We start from the raw sequence: 18,062 nt of genomic DNA, 5'->3' as shown, positions 1-18,062 counted from the left end.
AAGAATGCATATATGTATAACTGAATCACTTTGCTGTACACCTGGAACTAACACAACATTGTAAATCAACTATAGTTGAATTAAAAAAAAGAAAAATAATATTGAATACTAATCACTCTTTGGCGTGTAGAAAGTGCTCAATAAATGGAAGCAACTGATAAAATTTATTATTGTTAAATATCCCAACAACCCTGAGCAGATGACGTTGTTGTCACTGCAAGGAAGAGAAAACTGAGGCTGAGTGAGACTAGGTGCCTTGCCTGGGGTTGCAGAGCTGCTTGGGGATGGAGTCTAATTTGAAAGCCTGTGCTCTTTACCGAGGGCTGGCTTCCATGTGAGCACAGAGACATTTGCTTGTTCTGTCTCTGTTACCCTGAGACTGGATTATTGTGACCATCTATTGACAAGTGTCAGATCAGGGGTGTGCAGTGTGTTTTTCTTTGTGTGTCTGTATGCTGCTTGATAGATGCCATTTATTTGTACGTATAAAGCTGTATCACATCTTGAGTTTACTGTTGTATTCTAAACTCTTCACCTTGTGACATCTTCTTGGGATCTACTTAGATTGTTATTTTTACAAGGTGGAAAGTGTTAGGTGGTGAGATGAACAGCAATTTGGAGCAATGTTCTATGGATAATGCATTATATTCAACTGGATAGTGCGAAGGCTTACTTCTGTATATTTGAACTTGAACCTGGCTCCTCTCACTTTTCTGATTTGGGACTTTTCCATTGCTACCTATCTCTGATCTATTTCTCATTTCTCTTATTGGCCTGTAAATTCATGATGTGATGCCTACACCTTTAAGAAGAATGCATCATGTCAACAACTTGTGGGCCAACAAGAAAGTTGGGTGCATTACTGGGCTTATGGTGTAGTAAATGGTACAATGAACATTTATTGGGAAGTTGACTGCATCTCATGTGTGAATTTGATGTTTTCACCTCTCTGCTTAACCATAAAAATTGTTTGCAGAAAAAGCTGATATTGCCCTAGAGGTGCTAAGTCAAAATTCAGCACTGCCTCTCTTTCCTTGCCCCTGACCCAAATCAAGTTTAATTTTCATTCTTTAGTTGGAAAAACTGAGACATAAATAGCTTCTACTTCCTTCCCTGACTTTTTACTAAAAACTACTAAAAAGAGAGCCATCATCAATAGCCCATTGCACAGTCTTTGTGATACTGGATTTGGTTAAAGTGATTTATCAAATAAATAACATTTCCTCAATTGTAAGACCCCCACATAGTTTGCATTTGTAGTATTTGTGAAATTAGGCTGCCCCTAACAACTGATATATCTGTTTAATGTGCTAATATTTTCTTCCATTACAAAAAAAGCTGTTATTAAATTGATGGTGTAACTTAAGATCAGTCGTTTCTTAGACTCACAATACAGAATTAGATATTTCTCTTTTTCTTACCAAGGGTTTACCTCCTTAGAGGGGCAGCTTCCAAGGGGAAACATCTAGCAATGTATAAGGCCTTGCCACTTTGGGAGCTTAATCAATTCTAAAATCATCTTGCTGTGTCATACCACAAAAAGCGCCAGTCAAGGATTCACTCGGATAGCGTTTCCTCCTTAGCTCTGAAAGGCTCACTTTGGTGAGCACCCATATAAAGCACAGACTTCTTTCTTCATACTTCATAGTTGTCCTCATGGCTAGGATGCCTTGCTGGAAGGCAGGGGCCCTACAGTCCCTCAGATCCTAACGCCTTGAGGCTGATTTTCTCTGGCAAGATGAAGCAGAGATCTGAGGTCAACTTTTCAAGATCATCTCATTGCTTTAGAGACTTCCCTGCAAGTACTTCTCTGGTCAGCAAAAATAATAATGGTGAGAATTCGATTACAATACTCTGTATTTATTTTGGCAAGATCTATAGCTCTTTATAGTTTTCCAGTGTGTGAGGATTTATATATCTTCAAGAGAAATTTCTGAGGCTGATAGGGCAAGAATTACAGTTCTCGTTTGTAGATGGAATGGTGAAGCTTCTGGATTTGTGACAAACCTATGGAGCATCTAGAAAACGAACCTCAGAAAGTGACGGAGGTGCGGGAGGATGGGTGTGGACTTTGGGCTCGTATTTCAGTTCTGCCACTTACTAAAAGGTATCATCCCAGGGGCACTTCCCTGGCAGTCCAGTGGTTGGGACTCTGCTTCCCCTGCAGGGGGCGCAGGCCGAGTGGCATGGCCAAAAAAAAAAGTAGTACCATCCCAGGGAGCTGTCTTAACTCTCCCAAGAGTTTGCTCATCTGCATAGCTGGGATGATCAAACCGGTGATAAAGTGCCCAGTGGGACCACAGATAACACCTGCCCCATGGTGAAGCCTCAGCGCGTGGGAGCTATTATTTCCATTATTCTTTTCTAGAAGTCATTTAGCCTAAAGGAACATTCAGCTTAAACCCAGCACTGCTCTAAGACATAAGATGGTTAAAGAGTTCTGCACACTGAAATAAATTCCATGAACATTAGTTAGTGATATTATTTTGCCGTAAGTTTGCACTAATTGGAATGTAAACTATGCTAGTGAAACAAAGATTCAAGAAGTCAGACTAGCTTTGAGGGAGCTTGGAGTCTTATAACTTATGGCCTGTCCAGAATTGCAACTGTTAATTAGGTTACTTCCTTAGTTAATTGGCCCCTTTCCTATTTTTAGCCAGAAGGGTTGTCCAACTGTCTGGAGCCAGGCGTCTACACAAGAACACATTTCCGTATTTCCAGGTAAGTGAAATGCTCATGGAGGGAGAATTAAAAAAAAAAAAAAAAAAAATGCAGTGGCCAGAGAAAAAAATGTGTCAGCACAACAATCCAAAGCTCTGCTTTAGATGAGAGAGAAATTGGTTCTCTCTGGCTCAGTCCTCAGAGGTGAATCCCCCAAACTGGATTTTTCATTCTGTTTCTGCCCACCCCTTTAACTGTACAGGACAGACTGTCCTGCTGAGCTTTGCTGGGGGAGGAAGGCAGAAAGAAAGATTTCTGAGGGGACTTAACTTTCCAGCTCTCTTTTTTTAAAATTAATTTTTATTGGAGTATAGTTGCTTTACAATGCTGTGTTAATTTCTACTGTATAGCAAGGTGATTCGGTTCTACATACACACATATCCCCTCTTTAGCTGGCAAGCTGTTTGGGCTGACGACACTAATGGGATTATCCCTTTCATTTTAGAAATGCAGGCGGTAAGGAGGGGACCAGAGAGGGAGAGAGGGGCGACCTTTCACCCGGCAGCAGAGGTTGGGCTGAACAATTCACTGTCACAATGAGGGACAGAGCCGCGCTTGTGCTGATGGCCCTGACCGGCTCTGAGACCTGATTAGGTCCCGCGTGTCAGCAGCTGAGCCACTGCAGAAGCAAGGCCTCCCATCAAACCCATCTCCTGCGAGGACCCCTTCCCCCTGACCGGTCACTGCAGGTGACACAACTCCAGACAGCGCACCGCAGCGGGGGGTCTGGGGGGCCGCCTCACGTGTCTCTGTCTGCCCTCGGTGCTCGGATTGCAGCCCCTGGGAGTTCTGAGCGGTGTGTGATCCCTTCTTTCCGCAAACGTGCAATGCAGGTGTGTGCACTCAAAACAGCAGCGCAGAAATCACCGCGAAGCCCCCGTGGCGGAGCAGAAGCTTCCTTGGAGGCGGTTCCTTTTTGATTGAAGTCATTGTTTCACATTCAAAGACGTGGATAGGGATGCGTGTAAGTTACCTCCTGCAGCATTTCCCAAAGTGTAAATTCTACAAGATGGCGAGATGGCGGGTGGACAGGGAGTTTGGGAAAAGCGGGGTTAAAAACGTTAAAGGGGGTTGGGGCGCGTCCGGTCGGTGGGGCGGGCCCCCTGCCCGGCCTCATGCATATTCATCAGCTGCTGCGCCTCCCCGCGTCTCACCGGGAACCCCCTTTGCGCGGAGTCTTGAGGGGCACACTTAAGGACACACTGCTTTAATGCAATGGCCTCTCCTGAAATGAGGAGATAGAGCTCTTAACTGGGCTCAAAGGGGAAATCTGATACGTTAGTGGAAAGACTGAGGTGGTTTATTGTGGTCACTGTTTCATCTTTATTACTTGGGTAAAGCCAGGGTAAAATTCGTATGTTACTAACCTCATAAACATAGATTTCCCAATCTCTAGAATGAGCGGATTGAAAAAATGTTATTCTATTAAACAATGCTAGTTGATATGTATTTCACTAATGTGATTGAATTTTTACACCTTTAGAAAACTTCATATAATATTTGCCAATGAGAAAATAAAATCTTTTTTTTTTAATTGAAGTATAATTGCCTACAACACTGTTAAATTCCAGGTGCACAACATAGTGATTGGATATGAGAAAATAAAATCTTTTGTCAGACCGTTTTGGATTTTGGTTTAGAAAATATGGCCAAACCCATTCGTTGAGCTTATTACATACATAGATTGCTCTGTTCATAGTATCTGGGGGGGGGGGGGGAGGAAATATACAGATGCCAACTCTGAATTTTTAGATACCGACTCTGAATTTTCAACAAATTGATTCTTATTTATGCAAAATATCTAAATAATATATTCTATTTTTGCATTAAAATGGTATTCGGTAATATGATCTTCTAGCTTTTAAAAAAATCAGTATTTTGTAGTAAAAATGCAAAACTTGCACGAAAGGAATCACCACTTTTATCACAGTAATCACCTGGGAAAGGGAAAGAGAGGAATGGAAGGTGTTTTAAGGTCTTAGCTGTTATCAGTAATGTTTCATTTCTTTTAAAAATAAGCAATAGGGACTTCCCTTGAGGTCCAGTGGTTAAGACTCCGTGCTTCCACTGCAGGGTCTGTGGGTTTGATCCCTGGTCGGGGAACTAAGTTCCCCTATGCTGTGTGGCGCGGCCATAAATAAAATAAAATAAAATAAAATAAAGTAAAGTAAAGTAAAAATAAGCAAAAGAACTGAAGCTTGTATGGAAAAACGTTAATATCTAGGTGGCTGAACAAGGATGTCTTTTGTGCTATTTTTTATGTAAAAAATTATCTTTTGTCTATACATTTAATGTGTTTCATTATAAAAAATGAAATGCAAGAGTACCTGTGAAACTCCCTAAATTTCCAATCAACTGGCTTTAGCTGCATACGTCTAATGCGTTGGTTCTAGTCCCACTGTCAAAGCTCCACACTTGATCTCTGTTGCATAAAGTTTAAAATTAGTTTTACTAATGTAGGCAGCTGTGGCTTTGTTAGTTCTCCTACACAGACAGACCTAATCAAGCCCAGAGGGGCTCAATGGACACGTAAGTTCATTATATCTCAATCTTTTGGCTAAGATTTGCATTTATTATAACTTCATCTTCCTTCATCTTGTAGTGATTCTCTCTAAAAGATTCTCATCTTTCTATTTAAAATTATGTGTTGAGTGACTTTAGCAAGCCAGAGTTCAAGGTCAATTGCTGCTTCTTCATCCTAAAAAAATAGCTATGGCATTAATTTATGGATGAATTAATGTAATTTACTAAATGCTTAAGAGCTGTCAGGCACTGTGCTAAGCACTCTTTCTGCTATTATCACGCCTAACCCCACATGAAAAGCATGTGAGAAGTCTTATCACTCCCACTTTGCTGATGAGGAAATGGGGGCCCAGGAAAGTTCTAGAACTTATCCAAGGCCACTGAGCTAGAAATGTGTTCCCATCAGACCTGTGTCCTTTAAAGCCTATAATCTTAGCTACTCTATTGCCTTCTAGAGATGCTATTGAGCCTATTATTATTGTAATTCTGAGGGACATCCCAATGTCAGCATCAAGTTTCTTCCATTCTAAGACATGTATTTCTCACCACTTTGGAAAGTTATGATATTGGAATGGTCTTCCACTTGGCACTGGTGGTGGTCCTACCTCTCCATCCACCTCTCCAGCCTAGGCTACTGCTAGGATCAGCAGATTGTTTTACTTTAATCATGGCCTTGTGGTCATTTAGGAAACAGCCCCTAACCTACAGCACATCCTTCCTTCTGGCCAAACCAGCTGTGCTCAGCCATCGTTTATTCATATCATGCTGTGTGTATTCTTGGGTAACCTGAATGGGTAAGTCCTTTTAATTTTTTTTCTTCTTTTTATATATAAAAGAGTAACGTTGTTTAGTTGATTTTTTTTTTCACTTGACTGGCTCTTTAAAGACTGAAGGAAGGGTTTTTGACTTGCCTTGCTGCCACTTACGAAAATTTCACAGTGGTTGAGAACTAATTTCATCAGGAAACATTCTGAGCTTCAGTTAAAAATGTAAAATGCTTTCTTTAGCCCCAGGTTAAAATAAAATTTCATTTGCTTTTACTTTTCTGCAATAATGCCAACAAGGAGATATTGCCAGGGGCTCAAGGGAAGCCAATTCTATAGCTAAACAAATCGATGGTAAATCTACTTGCCAAATCCTGAACATACCCACTGAATAAGCGTTAGGAACACACACATACACAAACACACACACACCCCTATTGAACTATACAGGGTAAGGATGAGATTTCCCTAACGGAAATTAATGTCCTTCTATTAAGATTCTCACGTTCTCAAACTGCTCACACACAGCAGGTTTGTGTGCATAGTTATAAACCGAAAACACACAGCTTCTTGATTAATAATAACAGGTACCATTCACTGAGTGATGGTACTATTGAATGATGACTATGTGCCTCACCCTGTTCTAAGCCCTTTAGGCCTAGAAGCTGATGCCATAATAATCCCCATTTTTCGGATGCAGAAATTGGGGCACAGAGAAGGTAAGTCAATTGCCCAAGGTCTCACAACTGGTGAATGGCAGTCTGGTTCCAGAGCTCATTCTCTTTGCCTGTAGGCTGTACTGCCTCTGCTGTATATCCAAACCAAAGAAAGGTTTCCAGAAAATACTAGACAAACTCTAAACCATGATGATGACAATGATGATAATTAGGATAATCATTTATTGAGTCTTTGATGGTGTACTCAGGTGCTATGGTAGGTTTTTTTCCCCACACATCTCATATAATCTTCATAATCTAGGGGCTTAGTTTTGATTATTTTTATCTTATAATGAAACCAAGGCTCAGAGAGCTCAGGTAATTTGCCTAAGGTCACAGAACTAGTTATTGTTTGACTTTGGATTCAAATGAGTCTATAGTCAGCGCTCATGCCATTGGCTACCTTCCACACCCGCGTGAGTTCCTGATTCAGTGAACAAAGAGAACCAAAATGTTCTTCTCAGCACTGCTACAGCCATTTTCAATTTCATTATCATTAATTACCATTAGAGGGGCTTCCCTGGTGGCGCAGTGGTTGAGAATCTGCCTGCTAATGCAGGGGACACGGGTTCGAGCCCTGGTCTGGGAGGATCCCACATGCCGCGGAGCAACTAGTCCCGTGAGCCACAACTACTGAGCCTGCGCGTCTGGAGCCAGTGCTCCGCAACAAGAGAGGCCGCGATAGTGAGAGGCCCGCGATGAAGAGTGGCCCCCGCTTGCCACAACTAGAGAAAGCCCTCGCACAGAAACGAAGACGCAACACAGCAAAAATTAATTAATTAATTAATTAATTACCATTAGAACACTTGGTACCTTCCCACCTCAGAGTGAAGCTGCGTGTGATATAATTTTAAAATACTTTAACATCCCTGGGTAAGATATGTGCTTTGTGACTTTAGAATGTATTATTTTGTTAGAATTATTCACTCTTTGGACCAGTGTCTGACTTCTGAATTAACTGCAAATGAATGGCAGGGTTAGAAGGGTATAAAATGTCTGAAGTTTTTCCTCCATATTTGCTCATAGCTACTAGCTGGAAAGAAAGAACATAAAAAATCCTTAACTATATCGAAATTTACTGAGATCCAGTAAATGGAAACATAGTCAAATTCCAAGACAAGGAAGCAAAACTACAGTCCCAGGTGGTAGGATTTCTTGTTGAGAGTCTAAGGTCCTAGAGCTTGAAGGAAGATCCGGGCACGTCTCCCTGTGCGGGCATCTGCCCAGCCAAGGAGGCAGACCTAGGACCACCTGCCCTCCGAGCGCGAGCCACTGGCTCAGTCTGCCTCATAGGGGTTGTGTTAGAGTTTTGAAGATGAGGCTCTGGTTTAGGAAGGTTAAGTCATTGCCCTAATGTCATAAGACCAAAAAGAGGTGGAGCCTAAACCCACTCCCAGGCAGGTCAGAAATCAGTCAGGGCTCTTAACTACTGAGTAATCCCACTTCGGTTTCCAGGGAGCAGAGAGAATCTTAGCAGTGAGCTAGGATCAGGGCCTTACTGATAACACAATGCCCCTGCTTGCAATCAACAGACCTACCATAGCAAATTATCAGTGGAGTGAAACATGCTTTTCTAACTTAGGTTTAGATTTTAATGTTACTACTCCCAGGTGAACTTTCAAATTAAAAAAAAATAGTTGATGTCAAGAACTCAAATGAAAGAATCTCTATATATATTTAGAGTTTTCTCTTTGTATCTTTTCTGGGAAAGCTCCATGGAGATTTTTAAGGAATTGAAAATGGGCTGCATGTAGTAATCCTAGTTTACATGGTATTTTGAACACGGCGATTGCATTAACCTGATTCCAATGTATTATTACCTTTTGTACCACATTAACACAAGCCAAAGGAGTACACACACACACACACACACACACACACACACACACACACACACACAGCCCAAATAATATTTGCCTTTTGGGGGGTATAATTTGACTACTTTGTAAGGCTCAAATAGGTATCTTTGTGCCAAGAGGTGCAGGGCATGCACCTTTTTCTGGGAAGATGATGGTGTTTATATTACAAAGATCAAAAAAAACCTATAGTGCTGCATCAATGTGGCCAATTCCTCTACTTTGGAAATGGGAGCATCTTGGTCTCTTCTTGCACTAGGAAGGGGACATGATGCCATTGGGACGTGTCTAAAACCCTCAGACAAGACTTTATAAGTGGCCATGATTGATTTCTCTGTTAAGTTTGCTTTACTTTAGGAGGTTTGTGTATCACATCAAATCAACTATTGTAACACAGTTTCTAAAATAGAAAAATTAAGGTTAAAATCAACTCAATTTATGCAGAGTGCCAATCAAGCTTCAACTTTGAAGCCCATTTCCTTAGGGGTACTTGTGGGCTGGGAGCCCCTGGGATGGGGGCTGGCCAAGGCCACATAAAGCAGAGGTTGTAACTCTAGCCCCTGAGAAGGAGGTGGATTTGTAACCGGCAAAAATGATCAGCCATTAAATCACCAGAAGAATAAACTAACAGTTCCTTCTAAACAATAAAGCATTTTCTTCATCACAAATATTCAAGAGGTGGGGCATAGTGGTACATTTTACTTGGACATGGCAACAAGAAAAATCAGAGGGAAATACACATCAATGGTTATGCTGTCTATCTTAAACTCTTAAAATTTACATTTCAAGGGTCGGCTGCCTGGCAGGAAGGAAACAGGGTGTTCTATTTTGGGCACAACTCCAGGAAACAGCTACCAGGACAGACCTGATCTGAGTAAGACTTATAGATATGATAACCAACTTTTCCTCCACACCAATACCCCATCCCTCCAGAAATCTTAATAGGCTTTTGAGAGCCTCCATTTAGAGCGGGCTGCATAAAATGATCCTTTGATGAAAAGGGATTGGAACAAGGGTTAAAGTCGACATTGAAAGGTGACCGTGGAGGGCACGGTGTTCATACATCCCTCCTTTAATATGTGTGGTGTGCACCTGTGATAAGATGATTCATTACGTGGGGCCGCTCTTTGACAAGCTCCATCGTTCAGGCCTCAGGGGTTCTGATGGGACAATCCTGCACCCGCCCAGAAAATGTAACAAGATCAGCTTTTTTTCCCCCCCGGGATGCGGATGGAGCCGGTTTAGCTTATAATGCATCTCTGTTTACTCTTTATGTAAAATAAAGCAAGGTTCAAGACACCTCAATTCCTGTTCCCCCAGAGCAGGCCAAGCATAGAGGAGTAACCTCACTGCTGGGTAAATAACTCTGGAAGGAAAAATCTCGGCAAGGTTGCAAGCTCCTTCTCTCTTGTGTTTCATCATCAGAAACAGCAACATTTGAGAACCACGTGCCCTACCCAGCGAGGCTGGGCTCTGTGTCAGGCCTTTGAATAGAGGGCACCCCTAACACCATCGGCTTCAACCTCTTTGGCTCTGCATGCAGCCTTCAGGTTTACTGGGGTCTTGAAGAGGGACCACCTTCATCAAGAAGCCCCGTCAGCATCTTGGTGGTCGTGATGCGGGCACATGAGCAGTGTGAGGGAACAGACGTGCCTGACGGTGACATGAGCAAGGTTTACTGGCCCTAGCAGGCTGAAGTAAATCTACAAGCACACAAGAGACCGCTGAGGTCTAGTGAGAATCAGCACGTCGGTGACTGGCGGTTTGGGGATAACTCTAACTCACACCTTTTCTTTTTCACCTTTACAGGACATCCTGAATTGTTTCCCATCACCTCCCCATACATCCAGAAATAGCTTTCTTAAGGCTAATTTAAAAACCTTAGAGCAATTAGGGAAGGAAACTTACCAGTCTCCTCTAATACCCAAGTTTCCAAAAAATGAAAAAATTAAAAAAAAAGCAAAATGGAAATCTGACTTATAAAATGTAACTGATTTTTCTTAGAGTCTCCCAATCCTGAAAAGTAATTTCTTCAATTAAGGTCATAACATGAGTCATCGTATAGAAATAAAACCAAAATAAAACTTAGTAGACATTCTAGGGGAAGGAAAAAAATCTTGCTTCTAAATGAGAGAAACACCTTCCAACCCTTCTCTTCTTCTTGACGTTGCTGGTCAACATTATTTATTTGCCTTGAATGGCTGCGGTTACATATCACTGTCATGCAAAAGAAATTCATTTCTTTTCCGAGTTCAATCTGCCATAAAAATTCATTCTTATTCCCATCTCCCACTCACCTGTCCTTGTGCATTAGTAACTAGTTGACCCGTGACCCCCTGCAGACTGGAGAGGGCATTGCCAAAGGCCTGTGAACTTGCTATGGAGCCCATGGCTGCTGCTGCTGCAGCCGCTGCAGCCTGACTTGCTAGTGGATTATTAACCAGCTGCAAAGAGAGAAAAGATCAGGGTGAAACCACCAAGACACGCACAGCACACGGAAACAACATTCACTTGTGGGGGGAAAGTTATCGCTCCAAATGGCTCATGCAAAGGGCCTGGGGAACATTCCCTCTGAAGCTGTAGGGTTTGGGAAAGGTTGGAAATGAGGTTGGAAGGGAAATATTCTCCTTCAACACTGGGCTGCTTAATGGAGCCTGGGTTTGGGAGTCGCCCCAGGAGGGAGGGAGGTGGGCCCCAGGAGCGAGGTGGGACCTTAGGATCTTCCCAGGTGGAGAAATAATTTTGGAGAAGTCCCTGGGTTTTGTTTGCTAGACTAAATAAAACTTGGAGAAAAGGTCTTCTTTGCTTGAGGCAACCAGACGGAATGTGGAATTGAAACAGGATGGGAGTAGGGGTGGAGGAGAGGAAGAGATTTTAGGGGTTTATGCAAATGAGTTTATCATTTTCATTTGTGAATTGCAGTTTCATATCTGGTAAGGCAGAAGCCTCACCCCACATCCTTCTCCAAGGATGAAGGAAACCAAAGTCAGAAGAAATAGAAACCTCCAACCTCTGTGCTCTCAGAGGCTAAGTCTAGGGTTGGGACTTTTCGGGGGGCTCACTTGAACCATGGGATTCAAGGTCAAGGAGAAAGGTCCCCTGGTGAATGGTCAGGTTGGCATCAGCTTGCTGTTTCAGCTCCTATACGGCCCTCCCTTGGCCTCTTTGCTGGGACAAGAGTGAGCTAGGGAGGAATTTGACAGGGGAACAGTGGCGGGGGGGTGGGGAACGGGGGGTGTGGAGAGAGCCGCCCAAGGAGGAGGTTATGGCTGCCAAATTTTGTTTTTCCGTGGAGGCCAATTCAATATTCTTTATCCTGCCAATTTTCCAAGTCACAGGTTTTCAGGCCTTCTGACCATGAGGCAGAAGTGTAGCTTGAACTAAAATCTGCATTTAGGTTAATGACTAGATATAAATGCAAGAAACATTTAAACTATTTTCACAGTAATGGTTTTGATACATGAATTTCATTTGTATTTATTCTAGGGTGTTATTTTTTCCCATATAGTTCCTCTCAAGTACAGCAATTGTTGTGTATAATAATGCATTTTCCATCACCAGTTCCCACATCCATGAAATTCCTGCATTTAGCAGAAACCTGCCAAGACTAAGACTTGGTAGAAAAAATTTAATGCCATACTTAATTCAAGTCCTAGAAGCTCTTTTAAAGATGCCTCTTTTATTTTTTTTTTAACTTTCTTCTTTACTTTCTCTTTACTGTCTCAGTTTCTCATCTTTTTCTTTCTTTTCCTTTTTCCCTCCCTCTTCCTCTCAGAACATATTTTATTACTTAATTCTTTTGGAAATTTGCCTAGAGTTTATGTCATCTGATGAGGATGGAAATACTAATTGTCAGAGGAAATATCAAAAAGGACAAGAATTTAATAATTCTCCCCCCCATTAATGTGATATCCTTATCTTATTGGTTTCTTTATTCTTTTATAACGAAATTTCACAGCACTAGTTCTACAGTAATTCCATTGACCCAGCACATTTTTTTAGCAATGAAAATCCACTTTCAGCTCATTACATTATGTGTCTTTTGCCTTTATCTCTCTCCTAAAAGATAATAATGATTTTCTTTTTAAGGATAAAAAAAAATTCTCATTCATTAGCCTAAAGAGAAACCCTGTCTTATCCCAGATTACCACCATGGGATTTAAAATTCAGGTTGGCCTTGATCTCGGTTTTCTGAGGATATCTGTACAGTGTATAGGAGGCAAGTAATGGTATATGTTGAATGGAAACTCTCCTTGTTTTTGGCTTGACTCCCTAAAGTGAAAGAGTTTATAGTGTGTTCTTTTTTTTCACTTCCAAAGTGAGAAGACCACTTGAGGAATACCTTCCCCAAATGGCCAGGATGGACACTGCCCAGTGGTACACAATTCTCAGGTCATGTGCTGGTTGTTATGTTTACATTTCTTTTCATGCAATATGAGCTGAAATCATAATGAAATTCCTGAATTTCAGGGAGCTCTCAAAATAAGCTTCTTAATCTCAAAAAAAGATTAAATTATGTGCAATTTGGTTTTAATGTTGAATATGCAATTTTCTCCACGAATTTTGAGTGAAACATTTAAATCAGTACCTACAGAATGCTTTCTAAAGAAGATAAGACAGTGCTTCCTATTTAATGAAGAGAAAACATTTTTAAAAATTGGAAGACATTTCCCTAACATCTAGGTCAATCAAAAATTCACATAGGAGATTTTGGAATTACTCTCTGGATACAATACAATAGTGTAGATGAAAATTCCCAACATTTAGGACACTAGTGTGTTGTTCAGCAATAGTCCCATGTACTCGCAATAAATTCAGGTATTATATAAAGGATAAACTGTTGTTCTGAATATAAAACAAAGCACCTACTTAAAATCAGGCTCTGGGCCTTTGTGTTATGGGGCCAGGAATGGGAATACTTCTACTGTTTTGGAAGATTGCTTCAGCGACCATGGATGTACAGATTTTTTTTTGTTTTTTAACGTTTACTTTCTCTATATCCAGGTCCTAGATTGAAATCCAATCTGTTCCTGTTTCTGCAGCCTTTCTCTCTTAATGAAGCAAATGCCAACTCGATGGCTCTCTTACTTGCATCCCTAGGTCTTTGTGAAGGGTGCAGGGCTCTGGGGAGATGTCTTGCTGGCCTCTGGAAGCAGAGTTGGAAGTGAAGGCAGGGGAGTGAGTGGTATATACAGAGAGCAGGTACAAGTCACTCTATAAACTGACAGCATTTCAGATGGACCGTTGGTGTTGTCGATGGATGCAGCTTCCGAAATATCTTTTGGCTTTTCTGTCTGGGACTGCCAAGGCAGGGATGTAATATGCATTAAGATACGTGGCAGGGACGGGGAAAGGGATGGTCAGGAAACCATAAGTGCTCTCTTCATCACCTTGGGTCATGTCACTCTGTATCGTCCCCAGTCATGTCATATTAGCAGCGTTCCTCTCAATACTTCTTCTTGATTGGAGACTCGGGGGAGATTTGGACAGTGGGGAGCCCAGGCACAATAAATGCACATAATGAGCATGTTTACGTTCTAGGACCAACTGGATATTTTGAAGGCACTGCCAAGTGTATGTCTTCAGATCTTTCATTGCCAACGTACCTAACCAGCAAAGGATGGCCCAAATGAGGTCTGACTGTGCTACATACTTGTGTTTGCAATAGACCAGTTCGAAAGACATGCTGCATTCTGGTGCATGCTTGTTTATAAATATGGTAGCTCTCAAGGCAGGATTTGCAGAGAGAGAGTCCTCATGTCACATCCAAATGGATTCTGGGCCTTGACTACATCAAGCTATAGTTCTATAATTCTCAGATAGTCTAAAAACCTACTAATAGAAACATTAATTCCTTAAGACAGCCCCCTGAATTTTCGAGAGTAAAAATAACAGGATAATAAAACAAAAATAGCTTTGTACCGGTAAGCAAAGGCTTCAAACCTCACAGAGCCTGGTCTATCCATCCATGCAGTTGAGGGCATCCGCTCTGAAACCAGACCGCCTTGGCTTGTGACTTTAAGTAAACCATGCTTCCTACTCTCATAGGTTAAATGGGTGTAAACAGGGCACCACTGTTCACAGAGTTATGATGAGAATTAAATGAGATAACATATGCAAAAACGTTCTGGAATGATACTTGGCATATATCATGTTCTAAAATAGTGCTACTATCCTCACAGTTCATATTGTGCAGCAGGGTTTTGAACTGATTCATTTGTCAGAATTAGAACTCACCTCCACAAACATCTTTTTACTCTGGAAGTAATGTGAACACAGTAACTGCAGTCTCCATTTTTATACTTTAAATTGTACTCTCTAATTTTATTTTGCTTATTTTAAAACAGTAGCTTGAAGAAAGCGATTAGCTAAGTAATGTGATTGTTAGGTGAGGTGAGTTGTATCATTGAAAAGATAAATATGGGGTTTAAAGATATTTCAGACTGGAGGGCATCTGAAAGAAGGAGTTAAAGCATGACACCACCTGCTGGCCTCTCATATTTGATCACGTATGGAGACATGTATAGAGAAAGCAGTGTTTTGATTCTGAGGCCAGGGTAGGTAGGTGGAAGAACAGCAAGAGAAGACCTTTTTTTTTCTGGTCTGTTTTATCTCCCGCTTAGTTTACAACATTTGTTAGGGTTCCAGAAGGACACCCATTTTGCAGTTTAATTCCTGCCTCATGTCAAACTATGGTGAATGAGTCTATCCCACAGTTGTTAATTTGATAGTGAAGGCATGCAGGAAGTAGATTCATAAAAAAAAATTTCCCTTGGGATTTGCAATGGTTGATTTCTCCATTCACGCATTGATAGGGATACTGCGTAGTCATCTCATAAGGAGAATAAATCCATATTCCCAAACCCATAGTGCTCTATGCACATCCTTATTATCTGTGGACACTAAATGGTGGTGGAAAGAAAAACTCTGATACAGTTTCTCCAAGGAGGACTCTCAGATGGTGTCATCTGTGTGACATCACATAAATGTCACCAGAGATAATGTGGTGGGGTATCCAAATCTTGCCCCGTCTTCTCTTTCTCTGAAAGACTCACATTCTACAGCCTGCTAAAGAATTCAGGTTTCTTGAATCTGAGCCTTAGTCGTCACAATATTGTTTATGAAAATTTGCTGATTACATTATTCTATTAGTATAAATCTTATTTACAAAAATACGGCAGCATGACGCAGCACTTTGGCTATAGTGCTATATTCTATGTCTATGTCTTTGTACCAGGAGGATCTTATGAATGCAGCCGGCTCAAACCTTTCTTTGGAGCGTAATTGCTCATGATCTATAGTTTTATCATTCTCCTCATGAGCTATGTGAATTTTATAGAATATGGATTTTGGAGCAGCTCTTTTTGCTACTAACTTTTCAATTTAAAACTCTGGAACTGTGGTGCCATTTGTTTTTAAATGAGGATGTTCATGAACACATTCATCACAATTCATTCCCCATTTAAGGTCTGAAATGACTTGCAATGGCTGCCTAAAAACAGGAGGGCAAATGTGGCTCTTCATTTCCATACACTAGGTCCTTGACTTTTCTTATACTGCAAAACGTGTTTCTTGGTTCCTTGGGCCTCTTTTAACCAAATTAGTATTTCCACTTCTTACCCTCAAGACTTCTCTTAAAGGTCAAGGAAATACCAGTAGACAAATTCTGGAAGGGTGGCCATATTCATCTCAATGACCCACCTGATGTGTGTTCTATCCTACTAGGTTTTCCCCTTTGGTCTCATGATTATTATGTGTTATGAAACCCTCATCACAGCAATCAGTTTTGTGAGTTTTATTTTATTTTTTAATTTTAATGTTTATTTTTGGCCTCACTACGTGGCATGCGGGAATCTTAGTTCCTCGACCAGGGATCGAACCCGTGCCCCCTGCAGTGGGATCGCGGAGTCTTAACCACTGGACCTCCGGAAAAGTCTCAGTTTTGTGAGTTTTAATACTGAGTCAAGCTTTGCTGCTTGCTCTCTGCCCACTTCCCTGGAGAGATGGCAGCGTGCTACATGCTGCCCGTCCAACTCTCTACCAACCAAAATCTCCATTTCCATGGCTGAGACGTCTCAGACTGGAGTGCATGAGATGTGCTGTGATGACTCTCAGATACTGCAACGTCCTAAAATACCTTCGAGTCATCAACGTAAAGTCACATGGATTTCAGTCTAGTCTCAAAATGAATTATATTTAATTTATTTTAATTTTGTGGCCAACTGTAAGTATAGTAATTTTCTATTAATGCTCCAGTAACTTTCTATCAACACCCAGCTACACTGGCTAACAGAGGAATTTTGTAAATGACCTAAAGTCTGAGGTTGAGTTTCCCAGAAACAGGATGGAGGGGGAAGGGAGGAATTCCAATCTGGTAGGGGCTCTGGAGTGTGAGTTCCTACCCCCGAGGCAAGGAAGCTGGGTGTCCACACTCAACACCTGACAGTCCCAGTTCACATCTGTGGGGTGGAGGAGAGGCTAGGGACTCAAATCCCTGGGTATTGTTGGCTCTTTGCTCTTGGGACAAAGTAGAGTCTTTGGAAGAAGAGCTGCTCGTGCTGGTTTTTGAAAGCCCCCCAAGACGGGGGCAACCTACAGAAAAGAAGGATTCCAGGGGATCTGGGTGGAACTTGAACAATTATGGCTACAAGGCAAATGTCACTCCCTTTCAATCATTAAAGTCTTAACCCTGCAAACATTTATTCAGGACCCACTATGTTTTGGGCACAGTGTGAGAAAGATGGTGTGAATGACAGAGTAACATGTTCCTTACCCTCCGGGGGCTTATAGTCAAAGAGGGAAAGAGATCTGGTAGGAAGAGATGGGAGGTAGGAAAAGATGAGCTGTCCAGGGAGCAGTATCCAGACCTGGAAGGGGTGGTAGTCTGGGGTGGGGTCAGTGAGAGAAGAGGTGGTGGGTTCAAAGAGACCTGGGAGGGCATCTCTGAGTCTGTCTCTGTCTACCTTGTGCTCGCTCAGAGTTGCACAGAAATGTGCCTGGCAATGAATGAACCATTCTATCTGAAAAGGGAAAGGGGAGCAGCACAGTGTAAGGATTAAGAGCTTGCATTCTGGAACTAGATTGCCTGGCTTCCAATCATGAAGCTGCCAGTAACTTGCTGTACCTTTCTGCTAAGGTCTGAATGTTTGTTCACCCCCTCCCTCCAATTCATATGTTGAAATCTTAACCCCCAAAGATGATGGTATTAGGAGATGGGGCCTTTGGGAGGTGTTTAAGTCACAGGGGTGGAGCCCTCATGAATGGGATTAGTGCCCTTATGAAAAGAGACCCCATAGAGATCTTTAGCCCCTTTCACCACATGAGGACACAGTGAGAAAGCACTGTGAATCAGGAAAGGGCTCTCAACAGAACTCAACCATGCTGGTGCCTTGATCTTGGACTTCCCAGCCTCCAGAACTGTGAGAAATAAATTTTTGGTTTATTAAGCCACCCAGTCTGTGGTGTTTTGTTATAGCAGCCTG

The 18,062-nt window shown here is 41.8% G+C and overlaps 1 protein-coding gene across 2 annotated transcripts in view; it reads right to left on the bottom strand.

Moving 5' to 3' along the window:
- The window catches only part of POU6F2 (POU class 6 homeobox 2), a 480,044-nt gene that overhangs the window by 39,847 nt on the left and 422,135 nt on the right, over window positions 1-18,062 (bottom strand). For both annotated transcript variants that reach the window (XM_060108430.1, XM_060108432.1), the window contains one exon: window positions 10,878-11,024. In XM_060108430.1, the coding sequence (XP_059964413.1) occupies window positions 10,878-11,024 (147 nt within the window). The remainder of the gene's footprint in view (window positions 1-10,877; window positions 11,025-18,062) is intronic.

Source organism: Mesoplodon densirostris, chromosome 9 (genome assembly GCF_025265405.1).
Source record: "Mesoplodon densirostris isolate mMesDen1 chromosome 9, mMesDen1 primary haplotype, whole genome shotgun sequence".
In the NCBI taxonomy this organism is placed as follows: domain Eukaryota; kingdom Metazoa; phylum Chordata; class Mammalia; order Artiodactyla; family Ziphiidae; genus Mesoplodon; species Mesoplodon densirostris.
The sequence above is the reverse complement of the archived record's forward strand: the minus strand, read 5'-3'. Positions and strand labels throughout refer to the sequence as shown.